General features: G+C 40.3%; 1 protein-coding gene across 1 annotated transcript in view; it reads right to left on the reverse strand.

The window, feature by feature from the left end:
• Positions 1 to 7447: 7447 nt before the first annotated feature.
• Positions 7448 to 26180, reverse strand: part of Col19a1 (collagen type XIX alpha 1 chain) — a 326054-nt gene continuing 307321 nt past the window's right edge. Inside the window, exons 47-51 of the mRNA XM_051152999.1 lie at positions 25535 to 25705; positions 24433 to 24499; positions 14009 to 14137; positions 8515 to 8592; positions 7448 to 8351 (exon numbers count right to left, since the gene is read on the reverse strand). Coding sequence (XP_051008956.1) covers positions 8224 to 8351; positions 8515 to 8592; positions 14009 to 14137; positions 24433 to 24499; positions 25535 to 25705 — 573 coding nt within the window. The 3' untranslated portion in view covers positions 7448 to 8223. The remainder of the gene's footprint in view (positions 8352 to 8514; positions 8593 to 14008; positions 14138 to 24432; positions 24500 to 25534; positions 25706 to 26180) is intronic.

Raw genomic sequence — 26180 nt, forward strand, 5'->3', positions numbered from 1 at the left:
CCGCCAGGCCTCCCCACCAAGGGGAAGTGGCCAAATAGGGGCACCAGAGTTCATGTCAGAGGCAGTCATTGCTCATATAGGACTTATTTGGCTAAATCAAATATGAAATATTCATGGGATTTCTTCACACTGCTTTTAGCATGTAGTTGTGTGCTTCTATCATAAATTGTTCTTTGTTTCATTATAGGGTTTCTCTATGTAATAGCCCTGACTGTCCTGGAACTCTCTTTGTAGGCTAGGCTGACCTCAAACTCACAGAGATCTGTCTGCCTCTGCCTCCTGAGTGCTGAAATTAAAGGTGTGCACCACCACACCCGGATCATGAATTGTTATTTTTTTGTTTTGCTTTTAAAAATTTAAATAATTTATTCAGCTTACATCTCAATTGTTATCCCCTCACTTTTATCTTCCTGTTCTCCCCTCCTTCCCTTTTTCACCTTATTCCACTCCCCTAGGTCTGTGACAGAAGGGGACCTCCTCCCTGCTTACCCTTCCTCTAAGTGCCACCAGGCCTCCCCACCAAGGGGAAGTGGTCAAATAGGGGGTAGCAGAGTTCATGTCAGAGTCAGTCCTTACTCTCCACACAACTGTGGAGAATGTACTGTCCATTGGCTAGATCTGGATAGGGGTTCTAGGTTTACTGCATACATTGTCCTTGGTTGGCACAGTAATTTGAGAAGATCCCTCTGGGTCCAGATCCGTCAGCCTTGATGGTCTTCTTGTAGGTTTCTAGAACCCTCTGGGTCCTTCTATATCCCCGTTCTCCCATACTTCTCTCACCTGAAGTCCCAGTAGGAAGTCCCAGCATCTGTCTCAATCTCCTGCTAAATGAAGACTTTCAGGGGACATCCCTGTTGGTCTAGTGTCCAATTATAAGTGAGTATATACCATGGGTACATTTCTGGGTCTGGGTTGACTCACTCAGGATGATTATTTCTTGTTCTTAAAGAGAAAGGTTCCAACTTGGCTACATAGATTAGTGCCACTTATCCAGACTAGCAAGATGCCCTTCTCTCTGTTTAGAAATGGAGATATCTGTTAAGGTTCTCTATGGCATATTTTGTAAAAATGGTATATACTTTCTAGAAAAGAGCTATGACACATAATAAAACATGCAAAGAAGCGATCTTTCCACAAAGTGCTTTTATTTTACTTAGAGTGACATAATCAAATAAAGGAAAAGAAAAATCAAGTAATTAGACATCTTTCTCAGTTCTATAGTATTGTATTCATAATAAAAAATTCAAATATCTGTTCATCCAACTGTTATGCAAACCTGATGCATATTGGGGCCTTACAACAAGCTCCACAGAAACAGTAAGTTACGCTGGCAGCAGCCACTTACAGAAGCTTATGCAAAACCTTATGCACTTTCCAAAAGGTAGGAACAACCCACAGTATATTTCAGTTAAATGAAAAGTTTACAGATGCACTAATTCTTGATGAAAAACTCAAAAAGAAGAATGTCTAGTAAAGCCTCACCCATAAAAAAGAGCTGCTGAACACAGGCAGGCCTGGTGTGCATCCCTAGCAAAGGAGAGCTCTCCAGTTTTGATGTGGCCTTAAACACTGGACTTGCCAAGAGGGGAATGTGTAGGTAATTGAAGTTGCTTAGAAACTGACATATTAACCAAGAGCAAATGATTTCTGTTTTTTTCTATTCTGCTCCCTTGGCGGTCTGGTTTGATGCTCACTCCAAGCAGCCAACAGGCTGGGTAAGCAGTATGGAAATTGTCTCTTAGTCTGAGCATACAGATACAGTGATGATTTGGGATGATTGTCTCCTGTCTGACAGAACAGTATGAAGGAGTCATATTGTTAGGTGACAGAATTGAAATACTTTACATTTCATGCTGATAAGTCAATATTGCAATCCTTAGACATTATTAGATCTGACCCAAAGAGTATTTAATATATCCTTACTTTGGAAGATCACCTGAGATTTATTACTTGATTTTGGAGATATCAGAGTGCCTCTGAGGTTTAAAATCTCCAGGTTTAAAATTAACCAATAGAGGTGGAAAATTACTCGTGGTGAAAATAATTTAAAAAGTCAAGAGAATTACCTTTAAACATGTTGATGACCCTGGGGAAGGGAGTATAAAAACAGCACTAAAATAGAAATGCTACTAAGTCCTTTATTTTGGTACAAATAAAAAAAAAAATGGCCACAAACAATCTTAAAACGATAATATTATTTGTGCTTAAGTCTTGTAGGTTATCATTTTAGTAGTAAAATACTTTCCAGTTGTGCACTTAGGTTGTTTTTAGTGGATCTGTGATGCTGAACAGTAAGTACATATGGTGCAGTAAATATTAAACACGAATTGGCCAGTTGCAATACCATATGTGTACTATATCTGCTCAACTGGCATTTAGGATCTTATCTCGGGAACTGTGACATGCTTGATAGACCTGGTTACTGGAAAGAGGACACTGTCTGGTAACTATCTGTACTCTTAGTAAATGGTAATTTACACTAGCTCTCTGTTCCCCAGGCTTCTGTGTACAGCCTTTCATCCCACATTAATAATTGAAGAATACACATAGAGGGTAAATTGACTCCAAGAAACTTTTGGGGATTTTTATCTTATTTAAGTCCATTTTGATGTGTTTGTATTTGGTCTCCAAGTTTACAGTTTCATAAAAGAAGACAATATTCCTGAGAGAGTACCTACTTAATTAAGCATAAAGGAATACGAAGGTAAGGATAGTTAAGAACTGTTTAGGTCATTAGCTAGCCCATATGGACATATAAAGCCACTGGCATATTTTGACATAGTTTGTTTCTGTTAGAAAGCACACTGTGTATTTAAATACTTATCGCCACACCAATGAACCTATTATTGAGGAAAGTTAATTGTGATGCTTCTTAGCTTTCTCAGAGTTCCCTCCGGTAGAGTCTAAATTGATTTTAACTTCTGTTAGAAGAAGGCATCATTTTGGACTCACTCTGACCTTTGTTTCTGTTTATAATTCTCATCTGAAATCAATATACTGGGCTTTTCATGAGCTGCCATGGAGGAAGGTTATAAACTCAAAACTGCGTACTTGCAATAGACCAACCCCAGGCCCCCTGGTTGCTGTGGGGTTTGCTCTTAGTGTGAGCGTGATGGTGAAGATGCAGTGTGGCTAAGACCTAGCAGAATAGAATTGCCTGGAGCTTCAGCTGCTGAGAAGGGCTAGAGTGTAGACCCAGTGTTAAGAACTGCACCTTGGAGGTCCCCGATTTAGAGTCCATTCCTTTATTGCTGAGAGAGGCAACATGTTCACAGCGCATGATAAAGCTAGAGGAATCCAGGCCTGCAAGTGTGTATTAATTGGGCTTTATAACAATAAGGTGAGTGGCATTCTACTTAATATGAGTGTAATAAAATTAAACCTTAAATAGCTGATGAGGTAAGGTAGGGAGCAAACAAAATGGATAAAAATACATCCCAAACATTATTTGAAAAGTAAAGCCATAATATAAATAGCTATATTCCATAACACAATCTGAATTTAAATTCACCAAAAATATTTATCCTCCAACAACACTTTAAGTACCACAGCAAAATAAAAAAAAAGTTATAAAATTGGAACTGTATGCTTGAAAGCTTGTTATGGTCAAGCTAACAACCAGCCTTGTGTTAAATTTTAAATAGTCCTAAGTTTAGTGACGCCTACATCATTAGCATTTACTTTGTACAAATCCATATATGACTACCACAATTGAACTTGAATTTTCTTCCATTTAGAAGTTCCTAGCTTTGCCTTGTCTTTTGGATAATTATTTTCATTCTGGGTCTACTTGTCTGAAGTAGTGTTCTCTGTGTCCCCTTGGAGCTGCATGAGCTTCAACAAAATGATGAGGTTTTCTACACAATCTTGTTTAAGAAATAACTTCTTTTCCTGTTTCCTATAACTCTCACTCATTGGACAAGTTTAATACAACAAATGCTACTTTATCCACCAGCGGACTGATGAATTCATGTCACTGGCTGACAACACTACATTGATGCACATGACTTAAAGGGTTAATAAAAAAACTCTGCTGGGAATCTCCAAATAGGGGTCTGGTTAATCACAGAGAGAAGAAAAATAAAGGGGAGGAGTTGTATTCCCTGCTCTGAAGCCAGAAGAGAGAATACCGTGTCTTCACATGGTAGATGTGTATAGACAAGTGTGGAAAATAATTTAAGAACAAGGGCAAAGGTCAAATCTGCTCAGCTTTTCCGGGGGGTCATTCAAATAACCTCAACATCACTGGACCTAATTCTTGGTCTCAGACAGTATTACCAACACTAGGCCATTAAAAAAAGATGACAATTTGAAAACACAGCATTTGTCCTTTTTTTTTTTTTTTTTTTTTGTAAATATTTCCATGTCTTTAGAAATAGACATTGTACAAGCATAATTGCAAAATGTATCTTCTGCAATAAGGAGTCTAGATATTTTGTGACATATAAATTGTCTACTTCTTGTGTTAAGATAAATGTTTTTCATTTGTCAAAATAGTATCTGTGAATTTCTACCCTGTCTGCATGAGAAGATGGCACCCAATTGTTTGCACACTAGTCACTAACATATAAGAATAGCATACGACAACCTCATAGCAAATTTGCATGTGACATAAGAATATATGCATAATAAATAAAGAAAAGTGAAACAATGAACAAACTGAAAGCTATTGTGCCCGTCTCACAAAGATACTGAAAATTTGGGAAAGGCACACAATAATGAAATGAAATATAATTTAGAAGGATTATTTACAAAACAAAACAAAAAGTGCAAAGGCCATGTTTGACTCATGTGTCCACCAGACTTTTCTAGGTTTTAGATTTTGTTTAGGTTTCAGTTTGTTCAGTTCTGAGCAAATTGCCTCAAACACCATCTTGTGGACAAAAGGAGGTATACAAGAATTTTCTCAGAAATGGGAGAAGCTGAAGAAATGGAAGAGCTAAGCCATATGTACTATCTAAGCCATAGAAATTACTTTATATGCTGAAGATAAAATGACAATTCATATAGGCAGTACATCATGAAAAAGTTCCTTAAATTCTAAAAGTAGGCAAAATTTTAATTTTCAACTATATCATGAAATACAGGGAAAAAAGCACAGGAGAAGGTTAAAGTCATTAAATCAAGTTACAAAGTTGAAAAACTCAATACTGACTGTGTTTCCATCGATTTGGAAGTAATGATCAATGTCTTCAGTAGGAAAGAACAGTGGACACATGTATAAGCCATTCTTTTTTTTCTCTCGACTTTAAAAGCCAGAAAAATTAACTAACGATAGATCTTCTCTGTATAGGAAGATTTCTACCTAGAACTGCTTACTGAACTGGCATAAAATTTAGGACTTGAACTCAAACAGCTTTGCTTATAGAAAAAACAGTTGTAGTATTGTCATAGTGGCCTGTAATTATTTTCTATTTAAAACATATCTGAAGTACAAATGAGAGAAAATTTATAATTCTCCTCCCTTGCTATAAACAACAGCTGAAGTAAACAGGTTTTGTTTTGTTTTTTAAATGAAGCAAACGATTATTGAGAGGGACATTTTTTTTAAAAATAAATCTACTTTGGGGAACAAATTATCCTGTTTATTTTTACAAAAGGGTTGAGCACCTGCCGATCTCTTTGTAGTGCTAGCTAAACCAAGTGTTCCTTGGAGCCCTTTGCTTTGTTATGAACAGAGCAGGAAAAAATTTGAAGATAAATAACAGTAGATTGAGGGTTTGTACCATGTAATCACAGTCTCATCTCTCTAGTTATGTCACATTCAGTCACATGTCCCAGTTTTTAAAAAATGAGCTTGAATCACGGTGACAGGGCCACTCTCCAATATGCATCATGTAATTTACTCTATCTCCTGCACTCCTCAAGTCACGTGAACAATCTAAGCCCTGGAAACAGGAATAAGCCAGCCATACATTCACAGAAATTAGAGAAAGGAAGAATCATAACTATACACATTGTAAGAAAGGATTCTGTTCTGTGGAACTGAAGTGAATATAAGTGAATATAATTTACAAAACAAGAAAAGGAAGTGCATCATTTTATATATATATGAACCGATCAACTAAAAACCACTCCGAATACACTGACAGGCACCAGCCAACTGTTCGTGAAAATATTAAAATTACAAAATAAATATTTTTGAATAAGCCAAAAGGACAAAGAACCTGTCAATTAATATGAAAAAATAATCTTTGAAAACATATAAAAGTCTTAGCTATACAGCAAATTCAAGTAACTTAATATGTGTCAGGTAAATTGTTAGTTTTCAGAAAATTCAACAAATTAAAAGCTCAAAATATACACATAGCACCAACTTTTCGCCTATGTACATTTCGGGGGGTAGACTATCATTTGACTGTGAAGATACCTATGCAAATGTTTGCATATTCCAATTGTGTAAGTGTAGAACAGAGCACCATAGCAGATATTGCATACAAAGAAAACAAAGGGAAAAGCTACTTAAAGTTTAAAACATTTGACAATAAATAAAGTAGACTTGGAAAAATAAATAAATGAATCAAAATATACAGCAGAACTCAATATGAAATGCCTAAAAAGTTACTTTTATGCACTGCCATGCTGACGGCACCTGGCCAGCAGCTCATCTGCTTGTAATGAAAACCAGCTCCAGTCATGGGTGCAATTGAAAAAACTCTGCCTTACGTCCCGGACGCTGCCCAGGAAAACGCCAATCATAGCGTTTCCACTTTCAGTGGGTTGCGTTTCTAAACTCATTGTCTTTTTCAATGAACAGACAGAAAGCATCATCCTATCCTGTGCTGCTCCTTGACATGTGGACTCCTAGTTTCTGTGACTGGAGCGCTCTGGCGGCATGTGCTCAGCTTCTGTGGGACCCACCAGCTAGGTCTCAGCCACGCTCTTGTGCTCAATATTCTAGTAGATCAGTTGTTTATCACCAAAAGTTTCTCCAAGCAATGAATAGCTAGGAAGTAAAAAAGATCATTGGCTAATTTGCTTCCTTTCAGAGCATGTATTTCTCTCTCCCAGAGCTGAGGATCGAACATGTGACCTTGATCTTTGCCAGGCAAGCACTCTACCCCTGAGCCTAAATCCCCAATACCTGAGGCACATTGAGACTTTCAGGTGGAGTCTCTGGCTTTCCTCTGCTGAGCTGGACCTTTCCATAGTTTCGGGGAGCCCGTTCATCTCCTTGGAAGCACGAGGGCTACACATACCCAACACGCATTTGCTGACACTTCACCCTCACTTTCCAAGGTGAGGACTCCGCTTTTCCAGTCACTACAAGTCTCCCGCTTTGCTCTCATGGAGGGCCTGGGGATCGCAAAGTCAGCAAAAACAATGCATAACTGGCCACAAAGGTCTTGCCAGGCCACTAAAGCTTGCTGAGCACCAAAGACAGCCCGGTGCCGTCATCACCAAGAACCTCTTTGGGAAAACCACTTTCTTTCTTTTTTTTTTTTTTTTTTTACCAGCAGAGACTCATTGAAGCGAGCATAGGGTCAAGCGGGTTCTTCCTTTTTTCATGGTGCTACGTTCCTGCCAGTGAGGAGTGCTTCAAACTGAGCTCATTGCTAGGAAGTCACAAAATCATTTCAGTAGTTGGCTACGATAAATTTTGGGGCTCCCTGATAAAGAGGCTTCCATAGTTTTTAAAACATAAGTTAAAAGCAAATCTCTTATTGCATATCTTCCTGTATAAGTAGCGTAAGTGTAGGTTGGTATAAGACTTCTTGTAAAAATCAGTCAGCAGCAGCAATGCACTATTTCAACTGAAGCGAGCAGAAAGAAAGTTCTAAGCAATGAAGGTACATTTAAACATGAAGAAAATATCAAGGTAGATTTGAAAAATTAAAATTCAGAAATCAACGGCTACTCATGTTGATGGGCTTATAAAGTGTGTGTCATCTGCGTACCAAATCATCTCCCGTGATTCCTTCTGAAGAAGCGCGAACCGGCTCGCTTACGTTTTCCATAGAAAACTGAGGGTAACTCAGCCAAAGTAAAGCAGAACACGTGGAGCGAAGTTGGGAAACATCTGAAAATACTGATTTGCAATTACGGTCAGGATAGGACTCAGATGATTGCTTTCGATGTCTGCCCTACATCTAAAAAAAATAAAAAAATAAAAGGAAGAAGTCCAAGACTCATAAGCCATGAGCGCACGTGGCTGTGAAGCACGTCCTGACAGCTCCAATGGCACAGAGATATCTCCAGAAACGACGTCTTCCTCCACATTTTTCACTTTCCACCTGTCTGCTGATGGGCAGGAGATACAGCATAGAGGCAATCTTCTGGGTTACATCTTCCACTGGGTCCTGGGGGTCCTTGAGGCCCTGGGGCACCTGGTGAGCCTGGCAAACCCACTGCTAACGAAATCAAACACACCATGAGCATTGCGGTCTCACGCGATCCTACCGGCCTCCCTCTCTCCACCCACCATGGGCCATTCAGTCGAACGAGGTCGGTCCACAGGGAAGAAATGACTATTTTGAGAGGCCTGCATGCCTAGAGATAGTATATGCCTATTACCTGAAGATCCAGGAAGACCAGGACTTCCTGGCAGCCCAATCCCAGGTTCACCTCTTTCTCCCTTCTGTCCTCGGTAGCCTGAGGGAGAGATAATAGAAGGAGAAACACGAAAGAGTGTTCAACACTAACATGCATATGAAAGTACAGTTTTCTGAGCTGTGCTGTTTATGCCGTTTCTTCACTCAGCATGCATTAGTATTTATTTCACATTTACCATGCAAAAACATAAATGAAGGCTGAATACAGTGAGGCATGGAGAAGCTGGTAACTATGTAGCTAATATATAAAGTTAAAAAAACAAACCAAGTGTTTGATAGTGAGGTTTAAAAAAAAAAACAAAGTAAATCTTTAAAATACATCTTAAGTACTTTGGGAATTTCACAATCTCTTATCTTCTAGCATAGTTAAAATTTTTGGTCCTTTATATCTGTAAACTGTCACAGTAAAGCATTTCTTGTTATCTTAACTGACTTGACTCAAATTTCTATTATGGTGATATTGAAATTGTGAGTTGTTTGTTCCTTTTTTCATTTACTTATTATTTATTTATTAACTATTTAATTTAATTACTAAAGTTTGTATTATTATGCTGTCTTATCATTCAAGACACAATTCTTGCTACATATTTCTTTTCCATTTCCTGTATCTAGACCCCCATCAGAATTTCTGTTGAAGTGGGCTCATGTACTTATCATAAACATATGAGAAGATATGAACAACGTATTTAAGTATTATCTGTGGTGCCAATATCTCCCCATCACAAGCTTGGCTTATTGGACATTTATGTATCAGCTGTGTGTTTGTAAGGTTTGCCATGGTTCATCGTACCCAATCTGGTATTTATTAATAATGTCTGACAAATGTGAAGTGGACAAAGCTGCATGAACAGCACGAACTCAGAAAGTAGTTCTAGCATCTGAGGGCATTGCGTTCATAGGGCCATAAACCTCTTCCCCAGCCCCTGCCCCCAATGTGTTCGGCTTCCTTTGATCTGCTCTACTAACTGGTTGCTGAGACCCGCAGCCATTTTGACTTATATGTCCTATTTCCAAATGTCTCCACTGCTAAGCCCCATCCCTTTTCCCTTTTGAATAGGTCAGAACTACCCCCAAACTATCAACTATCCTATGGGTCACTGGATTAGAAAAAAAAAAAAAAAAAGAAAGGAAAAAAAGATTTTCTTGAGTTAAAAGCTAACGATATCTAAACATTTTTAAAGTTTGAACTTTTAGCTCAAAAAGAAGAGCAACGGCTCCCAGTACTGTCCTATTAAAATTGATGGAGTGAGTATAGACTAGATCCTTCTCTTCCGCCTCTTCTTGCGACTCTTCCTCTTTCTTGCTCTCTTCCTTCTATTAACCCTTCCAAAATGAATGAGGCCTTTAAGTGAAGCATCCATTTCTTGAGGTTTCCATCAATTCTATTTTTTTTTTTTTAAATATCAACCACGTTTTGTTAAGATTTCTTCCGCGAAACCTTATGCAGAAAGGTCAGGTTCATTAGGAAAGTTTGTCATCACTTATGTCGGAGAACTCAACTGAGCTGTGTTTTTCAGGTCCATTGCTCTTAACCTGTGGCAATCGGGCCCTGTGAGGCAGACCCCTTCCAGGAGTGACAGAACATGGAGCAAGGTTTCTCTCTGCCCAGTGGGAAAGCATCAGTCATAGCCTTGCTGAGGGCTAAAATAAAAATTCTATAGAAATGCTTTTGACTTTAAGATGACATCAGTCATCGTCCTCTTGGGAGTCTAGGAGGATGGAAACAAAATGACTGCCCAGAATCTTCAGTAACGAGCATTCACTGTCCTTTAAGAAGACTGGGTTATTGGAGGAACATCCACTAGTTTTCATTAGTAAGCCTTCGTTGGAAAATGGCCTCCCTTGGGCATATTTCTGATGGCCTCATATCAATTCCCCCCGTGCTTCTACAGTCTCCTGCTTTGCATAGGACACTTCACAAGGTCTTTGATTCTTTTTTTTTTCCATCCTTCTTTCAACATATGAAGATAATGAAGGTGATAAAAGGACCCCGTTTGTGGTGCATATTTCAAATTGCCACTTAATTTAAGTTGAAGTGGATTTCTTTCCTGACAGGCACTGTTTAAAACCCCATGCATCTTTTTAGACAATTCCTAAGAGCGTGAGCTGTCTTCAGACAGGATTCCCCAGTGGCCAGTGTGGCCTGGGACATAGCTCAACAGACATGTTTCCTGTGCCTTTCTTTGCTGTGTTTTGAGCTTCATCCTTTTGTTAAAACTCTATTGTGCTGAGCCACAAAGAAGAGGGATAACCCAGCCAACAGCACTTGAGGCTGACATGGCTGCTTCCTTCCTTCTTTATCAATCAAAGAGAGGAGAGCATTGGAATCATATACGTGGCTTCGTCCTCTGCAAACTTCATATTCACTTAGGACCAGAAAATCCTTCAATTTCAAATGCCTACCCAGAGAAGCAGAACAAATCAAACAGCAGCTGTTACCTTCTCATCTGCCACTGCTTTCTCCTCCTCCCTCTTCCCCTTCTCTTACCCCTCTTCCTCTTTCCCCCATTTCCCTTCCCTTCTTCCTTCTCTTCTTTCATGAGATTTCGTTGTGGCTTTTCAGGTTGTCAGTACAGACCAACTGGAGGCAAAATGCCTTTAAAACGGATCTCACTTTTTTTTGCTTTTTGCAAACTTATTTTTTTCCTGCAATATTTCTGGAAAATTTAGTATTACAAAGAGTTGAAATGTCAACCAACAGCTTATAGTCAAGATATATTTATTCTCTGTCAGAAGCCCCAAAGGCCAAGGCAACACCTTGTGTATCTGTCTCCAGTTTTAATAGAATTTGTCTGAAAGAAAACTGGGAACCACATAGGGAATTCCTTCAGACTCAAGAGTCACACCTCAGCTCTCCTTTAGAAACAGTGGTCTGTGGTGTACACATAGCAGTAGGCTAAACCCCCAAAATCCCTTGCATGGGGAAGGTCATCTTTGGATCAGTTGGCTCAGTAGCAAATAGGAGCTGTGTCTTCAAAAACCTCACTATTACCGTTGACTGAGAATTGTCTGTGACTGAGAACCTTCCAGCGGACCTTCCCAATGTTTGGGATGCTGCCTGGAGCTTGTGGGGGAAAGGTGCCTCCAGTCTGATCTCTGTTTTATTAGATCACCGAAATTTTCCATTTTGTGATCTCTTGGACTACCAAGGTTTGAAGGAGCCATTCAAAGTTTCCTAGTGATATCAACAGGACTTACTCTTCATATGGTTTGACCATCCCATCTTCACCTGGCTTTAAACATCTTTCCAGTTCTCATATACCCTGACTTCAGAAGAGAGCCAACAAACAAAAGGTAATAAGCATGTTCTATATAGGTGTATATACACAGAAGGCTGCCTCTGAATCTAGATGTGGCCCTTTCCTTCAACTATGTCAACCTCCTGACCTAAGTTCAATGGAAGATGAGTATTTAAGAAAACTACAGTGATCTTGAAGCTGAACATAGAGGCCAGATCTTATGCTGACTCCCCATTTAATGTCAGGTGCAGTATGTTTTCTTCTACAGTGAGTTTGGAGGTCAGCAGAGGGCTTTATGGTAGCCATTCCTTCCAGCCTGTCCACTGTGGAATGGGTACTGTACCTGGGACGACTCCTCAGTGACAAGAACAACCTGAGGAAGTAACGATCTTTGCGGAAGAGTAAAGCACCATGCTCAGGGAACTGGGACTGGACCTTCAGCTTCTGACCACAAATCTATACCTGTGCAGAAGCTCCCATCAGTTTTTAATCACCAGTCTATGTAATCCCATCCACAGCCTCCTGATAGCATGGCCCATTGAGACAAAGTGGTTCTCATTTTCTGGTCACTTAGTTCAGCATAGTTTCTCTACTGCCATGCCTTTGGATGAACTGGCTTCTCTCTTGAAGCTCCAACCATGGTGGGCTTAGTACTCCAATTAGCAATCTTCTTCCTTGCTAAGGCTTCAGTAGCTGACAGTGCCTATTGCCTTGGGAGCAGTTTCTGCTGCTTGCCCATCATCATACTGACTGCCTCCAAAAGCCTATTGCCTCTGGTAATCTGAGGGACTCAACTTGAAGTGCCTATGGGTAAGTTACCAAGACATCCTATGCCCTTCATGGGTCAACAAAGGACCAGGGCTTAGTGGGAGCTGTTATAGACTTCAGCCATAGTCTGGAAACCCACTGACTGGTGTCTGGGGTCCATTTCTTCTTAACATGAGGCCTTGTGGCTAATTCTGGTGTCTGCTGTTTTGTCCCTATCATGTGTAGGAATTAGGAATGTCGGAACGGGGGATGTATTGTCTGTCCTCAAGTGTACCCCAGGCACAGACGACAATTAAAAATGGATTCTGGGGTAGAATTTGATTTAACTCCCACAAGGTGAACTTCTCGGAATGCTTAGGAATAACTTTGGTTATAGTAGAGGTGCCAATGGGTGCCTATGGCTGCTGTTTCTCTAACCTTGCTTTTCATGGTTCATACTTGCTAAATTTGGCGTTTCTCTTTCAGAATTCATGAATCATCTAAACACAGGCCTATCTAGGCAGTTTGCAGATTGCTAGCCATATTTTTGCAGAATAGCTGAATCTGTCAGAATAACTGAATCAAGCAAAATTTAAGAACATTTGTCTTCTCAAGTTGTCATCAGTGAACAGGTTTTTTTTCCCAACATAAGTTTGATTTGAAATACTTTGGAAGTCATGCAAAATATCCTTTAATGTTCAGAACTTATTGTAGTTGCCTGCTCCAAATCTACCCAAGATTAAGTGATCCAAAATCTGGCCTTAATCCTTCCCTGGGAACTAGTGCCAGGGGCTAGTTGCTGGGGAAGTGGGCTTATTCTGCATACTGTGTGTGGCCATTGGTAGGCTTGTCATGGTCCAGTGGATGGCTCTGCACCTGTGCATGTATTGGTAGCATTAACTGGACTCAGTGACATTTTTTTAAGAGAGGAATTTGGGAGGGCCCAAGCTGAGGGAGCATCAGGATACTTGGATGGGAAAATGGGAAGTAGATATAATTGCTTTTTACTATATGTACGTATAAAATTATCTGAAATAAAGACAAATTAAAAGAAGATTATTTAAAAGTTACCATCTATAAAACTCTATAAACATCCCCCCATTAGGTGTTAGCACCAAATGACTATTTGTAGCAGAATCTCCTAAGTCTCTTTTTTCAGTTTCTTTAAGCTGAGAACTCTTGCCTAAGATGGAGACAGAAACAACTCTAGGATTGCTATAAGACAATGATAGAGACACATAAAGAATTGCAGTTATTGTTACACTAGATATCATTAAAATGAACTTAAAGTAACAGGTGTGTCAGTTTTAAATTTGAAGTAGTAATAATTAACATCAACAGTAAATAAAATATTATTAAAATAGTACAGAACAAGCCATTTTACACATACCACACATAACATGCAATTAGCATGTTATAAATATTGAGCATTTAAACCCTGGCAGGCACATGGGGCATCTAAAGCCTTACCTTGGGGCCCTGGGTCTCCTGGGGGTCCAGGTAACCCATCCTTCCCTGGTGGGCCAGGCCTCCCATGAGCTGGAGCAGACAGCATTGCTGCTGGCAGCTTAAGCTGGGATAGGAATACAGCCATCCGCTCTTCATGTATGAAAGAAAAACAAAACAAAACAAAACAAAACACATCACATAACGGAAGTGTCTTTATTTCAATGCATTTTCAAACATTTTTATATGAAGTTGAAAAAAGTTCAATTTTTAACTGAGGCGTGTGTTATGTAACAACTGGCTTGACTGATGTATTTTGGATACAATATGTAGAATCAATTGCATATAGTTGTTTAAAAACAGAAGCGGAACAGAGGGTCTATGAATTAACAGTGTTCCTGGAACCCAGCAGTGGAATAGCAAGAACACATGCCGAGTTAACTTCCAGTTATGACTTGTGGAGAAAACGGTGGTCCATTGCTTTAAGAATACAAGCAAGGTGTTTTCTGGTCATGTGTTGAATATGCAGCAACTTGAAATACATTCCCAGATTCTTTAATATCCCTTCCGTGATGAGAACCCAATCCCTTTGTCTTGAGTGATCACTGGATCTACTTTTCTTATGAAAACAAACGAACAAACAAAACCAACCAACCAAATAAACAAACAAGCAAAAAACCAGAAAGGACGATGTGCAACCAGAAAGCACTGATCATAAAGGCGCTTCCTAGCTGCTGCTCGGATGCTGGCCCTGGAGGCAGTCCATCAATAAGGACTACGTAGTGGGACCACTCAAGTGTCCTGTGATCACCTATGCTAGTGATCTTGGACGTGCCTACCCTTCCGAGGGCAAGCATTTAAAATGGCTGCAGCTGACTGAGGGGCTAGCTGTGACCTTACTCCAGATTTAGAGGCAGAACAACATGACTAAGAAAGCCTCCAGATTTCTGACCCACAGAGCCTGTGAGCTAGTGTATTCTTCCGATCCACTAACATGTGTAGGAGTTATATTTTATTACGTGACAACAGATGACGTATGCTGCAGGTGACTTGATAAACACTGCATTTTCAGCAGTGATGTTTAGTTACTGGAAAACTCTCATTGTCTTATCTCGCCATTTCAGCTCTATAGTAGGCAAGTAATGTCACAAGTAATTTTTACTTTTTAAGGAAGGAAGCCTATATGCCCTCATTATTACGCTTTTCTGGTTGTGTTTGCAGTCAATGTGTCATTTATTCAATCAAGTTGTTAGGAGGATGTCTACTTTTGTAAAAAGGAAAACATATGCAGCATTACTCCAGACAAGAATCCTCTCTCTGAAGTTCAGTGGCAGCAGCAAAAATGACAAAGTGTTTTTGTGTGACTCTGTGAGCCTAAGAAAAAATTGGAATGGAAAAATTACAGGAATTGGACACATTATCCATGCCATTAAGAAAAGCAGGCAAATTTATTCATGTTTTTGTTAAGCACTTATTGCTACATCTTTATGAATTAAGTACTCCCTAACACAGCATGCTTTCCCAAGGGCACATCATAGGCATTGTCATTTATTCATTTAACAGGCTGCCTGGACCACAACACTGTGGATCTGGGCCCTAGTGATGACAGAGAACATTAGCTGAACAGACCTTCTCAGGAGCTCAGCATCAGCTCATGAAAACACCGTTATAGTTGGTACAATGGGGTGCAAGTACAAAGTCTCAGACAGTTATTCATGCCATGATACTTGGAGATAAAAGGGAGTATGCAATGCTGACAGTTGGCATGTTGGGGTTGGAGGGATGACTCAGAGGGTAAGGGTGATTGCTGCTCAAGCATGGGGACTCAAATTCAAATCCTCAGCACTCCTTTACAAGCTGTGAGGGCTTGTGTGCATCTGTAAGCCCAGTGCTGAGGAGGTCAGAGACAGGAGGATCACTGGGACGTCTCATGATCAGCTTAGCAGGAAAAGCAAAGTCTAGGTTCAGTGAAAGAGACCATGTCACAAGGGAATAAGATGGAGAATGGTAGAGGAGGACACTTGACGGCCTCTATGCATGTCCTTGACCACACGGGGCATATGCCAGCCAACACCTACCCTGCACACAACACCCCTCTACACAGAAACAAAGAAATGAGAAAAATCAGTGTATTAATGAAACTTAAAAGAACCATAAAAAAGAGAAATTTGAAGAATATAGGTATGAAAATATGAATAAGGATTTTCAATTTAAAATTAACTTCTGAACAAGGTATATTAGTAACTAGGTTAACCAAGCAGTCTTGGTTTTATTTTTAATTACGTTTGTGTTTTAAATTCAGGGTCTCATGCAATCCAGGCTGACCTTGAACTCCTGTCATTTTAGTTGTGACTCTGCCACACCTGAGTAAATATTCTTTGTAGCAGGGCCTTGCATTCGGGATTGTGGGCTTTGTCACCAACTACTCTTATTCTGGAATCACAGAATTTAATCATTTAAACTTATCATTTAAGTTATGAATCTTACCATGTTTTCATAGGCACATATATTAAAAGGTTCATCTGCAGAGCACCTTCAGCTGGTCTGAAATTGTCTGAGATTAGAAATCTATCATCTGATGCAGGGCATTTCCTGCCACTATTAAATTGTTTGCTATTAATTTCACATAGAGCCTTGCTCCGTTAAATGTTATCTCAAGAAAATGCTCAGTATTTTAATCTGGAATTCATTTTGACAACAACGTCAATTCACTTATACATAAAATCTGCCACTGGGCTCCTTAAACTTGGTTTGTTTATATTTTACATAGTGGCATTGTGAAAACTCTAATACAAAGATGATTAATTTTAAAACAGAAAACTAGAAGAGGTACAGTTTTGCCATGATAAGAAGAAACACAGTGGTTACAATTTGTCTCCACCACCCAATTTCTTCAGAAAACAAATTATCTTAGTAATTCAAATGATTTCATCTGTAAGACTAACTTGCAGCTGAGAAGGATCAGCTGGGAAAGGTGATGACCATTCACCATGACTGCTTGAATTTAATCCCTGGGATCCACATAGTGGGAAGACAGAACTGAGTCCTCCAAATTCTCCTCTGGCCCCCACACATGCTGTGGCACAGGTGCCAACACACACAGATGTGCACGTGAACACACACACACACACACACACACACACACACACCAATAAATAAATAAATAAATAAATACATGTTTTGAAGCATGTTTACTACTTTAAATGCTGAAAGAGAAATATTCACCATTTTAATATTTTCTCCTTAACATATGAAGTAAATTTACAAGTACTTTGCTTTGGGAGCATTTTTAATAATTTTAGGAAAACACAATTATTTTAAACAATTACTTCTAGCTGTAAATGAACTGGCTTTAAGCTACTCCAAGAAACAGTCATTTAGCATAAGCTAATTACCTCTTCTAAACCCTACCCTAGTGCTCTATAATTGAAAATAATAGTTTCTGAGCATCTGAATAAATTGTGAGGGCCTGTATTCTTAATTGCCTTCCCTGTGTTTTCAGGGCTCCTTAGTCATCTAAACTGTCTTTTGCCTCTGCTTTCTAATGAGGCAGAAAATTAAAGACTTTAGAAGAGGTGTACCTAAACCATTCATATTCCACCTGCCTGGGCAAAACAAGAAGCAGCAGCAGTCGAATAGACGAGACTGACATCTCGGTCCTGTGGAGATTGGCCCCACAGAGACAATGCAGACATTAATATTAATTGAAGAAGTAAAGGACATTTGGGTGCCATCCAGTCCTCTGCCTTCTGTTTCATGAATAGAATTTGTATCTTAATTTTTCAAAGAAAAATTAATATTTTCTCCTAATACCCATTCGCAGGTTTAATTGCCTACTTTCTTAGTGTAACTTCATCTTATTTTCTTTTGATACTTTATTATGGAGGCATTAGTTATAAGATTATTTCTCAAGAGAAGTACTCATTACTTGATAATATTGTGATCTCTTAGCCTTAAGGTTAAAAAGTTTCATCCACAGAATAACTAATCTGTTTTGGAAATCATTATTTGGGTCATTTTCCATGGCTTTCCCACATGTCTTTTAAACATGAAAACTAAACTACATGTACTTTTTCTCCTGTGGGGCAATGTAACGGTAATGTCTTGTGGCATCTGAGTTATTTCCCAGTTTAATTTTAATTTTTAATAACATATTGTGGACTCACTCATTTTGCAGTTCACAGCGCTATGTTAACTCACAGGCTTTGTAAGCATGCTGTTTTGAAATGTTGGTATGGGTAAAGACAGGAGATTGAACACATGCTTTAACTTGGTAGTGGATACTTGAAAAACAACTAAGACACTGTAAAGTCACAAAACTCAAGAATGAGGTGACCCTGAAAGGAAAAATAGCAACAAATTTTTGGAAGCTGAGGATCAGAGAGCTGAGGGATGTTTGTCTTAGTAAAATCAGGAAAACTGAGGCTTTACACTAAGAACAGAAACCCATCCAAAGTCAAGATGCAAATTCGAGGGACTCAGACTGGGGAACACAAGTTACCTATGGAAGTAGGAGTGAAGGAAAGGAGTTGAAATAGAGCAAATACATTGTAATCTTAGGTATTAAGTAGACTTAGAAATCCCTCTCTAAGCAGCTAGGCAGCACCAGTGACTAAAGGTTCTCTTTCTATAAGGGGGAGGGTCTGGGAGAGAAAAGGAGTGGGGAAAAGTGAGGTAATTATATTTTAGTTAAAATGTAAAATAAGTACATAAAGGGTAGATAGATCACCTCTGCCTTGACAACCCAGACTTCAGTGAGATCCTAGCTTTAATACTGGGAAAAAAAAAAAAAAAAAAAAAAAAAGAACCTTTAACATACTTAGTGCTGAGCTGAGAGCCAAGGCAGAACATTGAAATGCCTCCAAAGAGAGGCTTTAAGGCAGTGGAATTGAAAGAGCTTTTCTTAGAATGCCCACCTAGCTACCTTATGTGAAAACCATGGTTGGTAAATCCTCCCTTTCACTCTTAACTGCCCACTAAGTGTTTGAGAACCCAGTCTTATGTATGACGAGACAACCACAGGTCACTGGAGATGGAGGGAATGCTGCATGCCATATGACTGATTCTGTCTGAGCTCCAGACAGACAAAAGCAGCAAAAGGAAAAAAAGAAGCTATGTGGTGAAAGGTTATTTACTGTATCTACCATGATATGTATCTATTGGATGATGTGTATATGCACAAATATACTCACATTTATAAATATGTTACTTATAGACAGGAGATACTACCTTGAAAAATGAGAGTGGAATAATATAGTATACTCATTCATATACATGCATATTAAATATATGGGAAAATGGAGAAAACACAGGTGTCTTGAGCACTGAAAATCCCAAGGCTGAAGAACCCCAGCAACCTTCCTGTTCTCTCTCAGGTGCGGATCCTGATAGTGTGTATACCCTACTGCATACGTTTTCTTCCATAGAGATGCAATAAATAAAGTATTATAGGGTGAGACCACAGCAGAATCTATGCTTCTCTGATATGCTAAGGCCCTGATTTATGTGGATCGTTGGCAACTGCTGTGTCCTCATAAGGACAGAACATGCTAAGTCTTGTGGATGGCATCGTCTCTGCCGTGTGTGGTCACCTTGCTTGCAAACGAGTCCTTGACACATTGGCCATTCAAAGGGGAGATTTAATCTAACTTCAGAGTGAATATGCATACTTGTGTCTTGTGTTCCAACTGGAACCCAGCTCTGAGATGATGGAGAATTGCCTCCGTCCGTCGGTCAGGTTTGGGAAGGTGCATTTAGTGTGCTGAAGGGCAGGGGAGTGGCCTGGAGGATAGGCCAAGGTGAGCTGCCTGCTATGGTCGCCCTAGAAAGTCAAAGGGGATTGATGACCCTGGTGGAGAGCTCAAAACTTGGGTCCTGGTGTAGGGTTTCTCAAGAGGGTTCATCTGGACCCCCAGGGCAGTGATTAAAGCACCCAGCAGAATCTCCTGAAGACCACCTTGGGCTCCTGCTGAAGAGGGAAGACCTGTCCTGAGGTGAGGGACATGCAGAAGTGTGTGGAGAGATGGCAGGAAAACCAGGCTGTGGATGGATGTGACTGAACCCCAGCACTTAACTGTGCTGTGATACTCTCTCTGAAACAGCTTTAAAATGCTACAATTAATCTCTCCATCTCCAGAGAAGGCTCTGCAGAAAAGGAAACTGACCTTATAACACTATGATTTGTGAAAATGGGGCTTTGATTTTTTTTTTTCTTGAAAAATGGTGTTCACAAAAATGGTGCCATGGAAAAGGTGACTTCTGAGTGGAAAAAAAAAAAAATCAAGCTGACTGAATGGAAATGATTTGAGGGCAAATTAGCTTAAGTACTAAATAACTACACTGTAGGTTTCAGGTGCGTTATATGTGGGAAAAGGCAGATTTGCCAGGCTGGTGTCAGGAGAGGTACAAGGAGAGGGGGCAGCACACTTGGAATTGAAGTTTAGAAGTTTCAAGAGAAAGATTTCCATTGGGTATCTTGAGTAGGGGCTGTTGCCTGCCTTTAGGTCCCTTTCCTCTAGCTGGGCTGACTTGTCTGGCCTCAATGGGAGAGGATGCATTTTGTCCTGCTGAGACGTGAGGTGCTAGGGTGGGTTGGTATCCCTTGGGAGCTTCCTCTTCCCTGAGAAGAAGGAGGGGGGATAGTTGAGGGGAGCATGAGGGTGGGACTGGGAGCCAAAGGAGGGAGAGGGCTGGGATCAGGCAGAAAAGTTGTTAAATAAATGCATAAATGAAAAAAAGCATATCGAGGCTAAGGTATATGTGTCTTTAAGGTAAACACACTCTCTTGAGGGTAGAGTGTCCTGCCACTAATTAGGACCTTAGATGAGAGGCAGCTGGAGAGATGGAGGGTCAAGCCAAGACATAGGGAAGACTCTGTACCTGTCAGCTTTCTGGTGAGGCAGAAACCTAATGGGGAAGGACACAGGCCTAGAGGGTGTGATACCTAGAAGTACAAGTTAGGTAAATTTGCCAAAACCAATGCCCCAATTCTCTTAAGGAGACCCACACCTGTTCATGGGCATAGCTGCCAAGTGGTTGTGTGTGTGTGTGTGTGTGTGTGTGTGTCAGCCTGGAGCCCTCTTCAGAGGGTAGTAACTGGGTGTTTGACTGGCTGAGTACATGGGAAAGGATGTCATGGACCACACATATACAGTGTGCAGTGAACCTACAAACCAGCATCTGATGTATCTTGGCATGTCATTTTTTTCTTTCTGATAATATTTGGTTATAATTTCTGACGTCTCTTTTAAAAAAAAAAAGGTTTATTTTTGTTTTGAAATTATGTGTATATGTGTGTGGTGGCAGTATGAGAGCAGGTGCCCTTAGAGGCAGGAAAAGAGAATCTGATCCTCTGGAGCTGGAATTAAATGTGCTTGTGAGTCTCCGGGAATAGGAGCTGGGGACCAAACTTGGGTTCTCTGCAAGAGCAGTACATACCCGTAACCTCTGGGTCATCACTCCAGCCTAGTTTCTGTGACTGCCAATTAGCCTTCAGAAGGCAGCTGAACCACTGAACTGTTTATTAACTATGGTGCTGACAGGAACCTTTAAGAAACTGCAATTCAGATCTTATTTCTGAGATAAAGGATTATCAGTGACAGCAGCACCTGTAGAAATTAAAACTGAGAAGAGGGCTTTAGGTTGCAATGCAAAAAAAGATATGTGTCTCATGTTTTCCTCTACATGGTTACAGTCAACTGAAGAGAAAATGCTGTGTGGGGCCCTGGAGGTCCTGTGTCCAGCGCTGGCTTCGAGGTCATGATACCTAGATAGTCACATAGATCTCCATCGTCAGAATGGCCCCATGCTCAGCTTAATGCTTCTTAGGATGTTTTATTAAAATTTTTAAATGCTTTTTGAACATTTTCATTTTGCCTTGAGACCTGACTGCTTCGTAGCTGTCCATATTCTGTGTTCTCCCAAGGAGTAAGAGAAGTCTTTTTCTCTCCTGAGGTTGGATGTTGAAGAGTGCTTGTGAAGGCCAATGTGTGTTCTGGTTTGGAAAATTTAGCACCTCTTCCATGGTGCTTGACTTGAGCGCTCTCTCTCTCTCTCTCTCTCTCTCTCTCTCTCTCTCTCTCTCTCTCTCTCTCTCTCTCCCCAAAAACCAACCAACCAAACAACAACAACAAAAGAAATCTGCAAATTTAAGTGTTAAAGTTACAAAAAATACTGGCAGTTAAAAAATAAGTAAGAAATTGTTTTCATAAGTTATCCCTTAGGGCAAGGTAAGGACAGGCAGTGGAGATAAAGAAAACCATGAAGGAGCAACACAAATTCTCACTAAAATATTCTTATCTGTTACTGAAGCAGCTAAGAGCCCCAGCGTGACTCTGCGCTCGCTCCATTGGTCAAGTGAAACAAGATGGCTGAGATTCCAGTCTCCAATATAAATTATTGCTTGAAATAATCAGGGCTCCACCTGCAGCTGAAGAGCTCAGTATAGAATTAGGGCACTTTGTGTTCCTGTTCCTTACAGAGTTAGTAACCAGCTTTTGCCTTATGGTGCTTATTAGCAAAAGAGTCATGAAACCCAGTGCAGGTTTCTTTGCTCAAAACAGGTAATTCCCACTTTGTGGATCTTACAGTTGAGGGGAATGGTTGTGGCTTTAGTGAGTCACCTGACAAAATCATGTGACATTCTTATGCAGAGATGTAGAGCCAATATGTGGATTCAAAGTTCACTAAATGATAGATTTGTAGATGACTTACAAGTGAGCAGAAGGAATCTGAGGACATTTAGAAAGGCCTAAGCCTTGGTTTAACTTAAAAACTTAAGCAGTCACACTTTGATACAACTACTCTATTATTTATTATTATTCTTATAGTGTGTGTATATACACGGCAAGTGTGCCAAGGTGTGTGTGTGTAGAGGTCAGAGGGTCAGAGGACAACTTGCAGGAATCAGTTCTCTCCTTCCACCATGTGGATCCCAGAGATGGAATTCAGGCTGTCAGGCTTGGCAGCAAGCACCTTTACCCTTAAGCCACCCTGCCATTCCAGCTCTTGACTTAAAGTTCAACATTTCCGTCAACAACTAGAACAATAACATGCTTATGCACTTAGAGAGACAGCACAAAGTTGTGAGAGTCAGCCATCTTACCTTCCACAAATATAAACAATATATTCAGGTTGGACCAATGTTAGAGTATAAACACTTGAATTTCACTGTATTTTGGTTTGGTTTATTTAATTAATTTTTATGTGTGTATGTGTGCTAGAAGTCAAACCCAGGGCCTTAGACATGTGGGGAAAATGCTCTCCCCCTAAAGCCACTTGAAGTTTAACAATAGTGAATATAATTCACCTGTTTGAGGTTTTAAAAATAATACACAAGGAGAATCTCTTAGGTTTTAAAAACTTTTCAGATGGAAGAATCATGCTGTTAACTGATGACTCAAAATGAATTATCAGCAAAACCTAACTTGTATCGAAAAAGCAATGATGGCCTGGGTGTATTGCTCAATCAGCAGAGTGCTCACTAGCGTGCTTGAAGCCCTGGTTCCAGCCCCAGAAAAGCATTAATAACCCAGGTATGGTGATGCATACTTATGATCTCAGCACTTGCAAGGTAGAGGCAGGAGCATCAGGAATTCAAGGCCATCCTCAGACTACATAGAGAATTCAAGGCCATCCTCAGACTACATAGAGAATTCAAGGCCAGTATGGGATATATAAGACACCATTTTGTTTTATTTTTAAAACAGTGCTATGGCTTAAACATCTAGAGCTGGGGTAGGCAAGCTTACTCTGGAAATGGTCAGATAATGAATATTTAATTCCTTGCTAGCTACATGACGTCTGTCACATCTATTCAGCTGAAGAATTGGGTAGCCTGGAAGCACTGGAGAAGTATGAAAAGGGGTGAGCATGACTGTAACCCAAAAGATGTTATTAGAAGCCAGATCTGTGTTTCAGCACACTTTAAAATGTCATTTTGATCTTTTAAAAAATAAGGATGGGAAGCCATCTATCAAATATGCAAGAGCCATTCTTAGCTTGTGGGCCACGCACAAGTCCATCTGTCGTAGCTGGAAGTGGCTGGTAGTCTTTGGTTTTCTGACCCTGGTCTAGATCAAAAGACATTGTAACCCACTTGTTAAAACACTCATTGGTCAATTAAGCACCTCCCCAGGGTGGATATACTTACCTCACAGAAAAAATACACATGGAGTGTGATGGGTATTGAAACACTTGAAAGACAGTTACAAGAATAGAAGGTACTTTACCTGTGTTGCTTTATAGGCAAACAGTGAGGAAAGGAAGTTTAAAGAGAAAACTTAACAGTATAGAGTATACATTTCTGTCAAAAGGATCTGTCTCTCTATGAAATGGTTCTGCTAAGATTGCTGTCACAATTCAAGAATGTCACTGAGGGGATTCCCCACAGTGAGATGGGAAATGGGACCTGGTGAAAAAATTTGGAGGTATTATGAAGCAAGCCTAACCTTCAAAAATCCTTAGGACCTCTTGATTAATGTACTTTTTTATTTCTTCAAATGAAACAGCATTCGCCTAAAGGAGGAAAAAGAATGTCTATCAAAATAAGGCAGAACACAGTGCATATGGAACAGAAATGCTGGGACTGGAATACTTTTGTCGATACACATTTGTCAAGCACGATGTTTCTGGCAGTGCACAATTTTGGGCCATAAATACCATTTGATCAAATGCTAAGATAAGCTGAAGTTCATAGTTGTTTTACAAGCTGTGGGGCAGGATTATAACCGGTGGTGCTAATATTTCTCCTATAAGTAGAGAAACCTGGCTATGGACAATTGGGAGATAACAGATTTTCTACAGGCAGTTTAGCAATGAGGTAAAAATAACAAGGTAGGAGGATTTAGGGAATGCTCTGCTTTTCACTGGTCTGAGGAAAGTGTGTCCTAAACTCTCCTCCTTCATCCCAGAATCCTCCTTGGTTCCCGCCACAGAGGTTTTCAAACTAAACTCATCCAAACGGCCTCCCACTTTTCTTCCTGAAGTATCAGTAAGATAAAGGCTGCTTTAGGTGTTCATGCACTTGGCCTAGGTAGTTCCCACCTCAGGGCAGGTTTGCTCTGGTGGCCAGAGCAGAGTCCCGGTGTGAAGCAGATGTGTATGTCTGTGTGAGGGGCAACTAAGTGTGGTCTGGTGCATGTGTAGTGGCCAGAGGGTCCTGAGTTCCAGCCCAGTCTGGGATACACCACAAGATGCTGTCTCAAGTACCACCACCCCCCCATCACACTAAACAACCCCAAACCACATCCCAACCCAAACAAAACAATGATTTTGGAGTCAACCAGATCTGGGTTTGGCCCTCTTAATAATTCTTTGATCTTGATCAAGGCAACTCTGCTTCTGCATTTATGAACAGCTGAGTGAAAGGAACCCATCTTTCCAGTTTGCCTGTGAAGATCTAGGATGCAATGGAGGTGCCAACAGAGGACCTGGCACGCAGCATTAAATAATGGTGTGAACCAGCTCATTTTATATATTTAAAAAGCATCATCATTTATTTCATTATATAAAAAAGAGACATAGTCAGTATAAGGCCAGGGCTCTACTTACCGGAGTGCCAGGGACTCCTGGAGAGCCTGGAGGGCCTTGGTGGCCAGGTGATCCTATGGAGCCCTTGCTTCCTGGTGGCCCCACAGGACCTATAGCCCCCTTCATGCCCATAAGACCTGGTTTTCCACGTTCACCTTGTGGACCTCTGTCTCCTGGGATTCCCTGATCACCCTGTTTGGGGAAAAGAAAATAACGAATCACCCTTTCTAGTAATGTGTCAGCTGTGGTTAAGATCAAACGTCTTGGGCTCATCCTGGCCTTCATTTACTGTGGACCCTTGGATTATATACTTCCACTCTGTACCCCAGCTTGTACCATTAGCAACGTGAGAATTGTAATATTAATAATATCTCTTTGAAAATTAATGCTTCCAAGTAAGATGCTTAAAACAATGTCTGACCCATGGAATTGCTCAGAATACAGGTCCTAGTGACCACAAATGTTCTCATGTGGTCTAGAATTATGTCACTTTTGAAAGTCAGCACCTACTGTCACTTCAGAGCTGGGTCTCTTCTGTACTTATAAAAGGAGATTGTCAGCCAGGTACAGTGGTGCACGCCTGTAATCCCAGCACACAGGGAGGCAGAGGCAGAAAGATCTCTGTGAGTTCCAGACCAGCCTGGTCTTCAAAGAGAGTCCAGGACAG

Source organism: Acomys russatus, chromosome 11, assembly GCF_903995435.1.
Source record: "Acomys russatus chromosome 11, mAcoRus1.1, whole genome shotgun sequence".
In the NCBI taxonomy this organism is placed as follows: domain Eukaryota; kingdom Metazoa; phylum Chordata; class Mammalia; order Rodentia; family Muridae; genus Acomys; species Acomys russatus.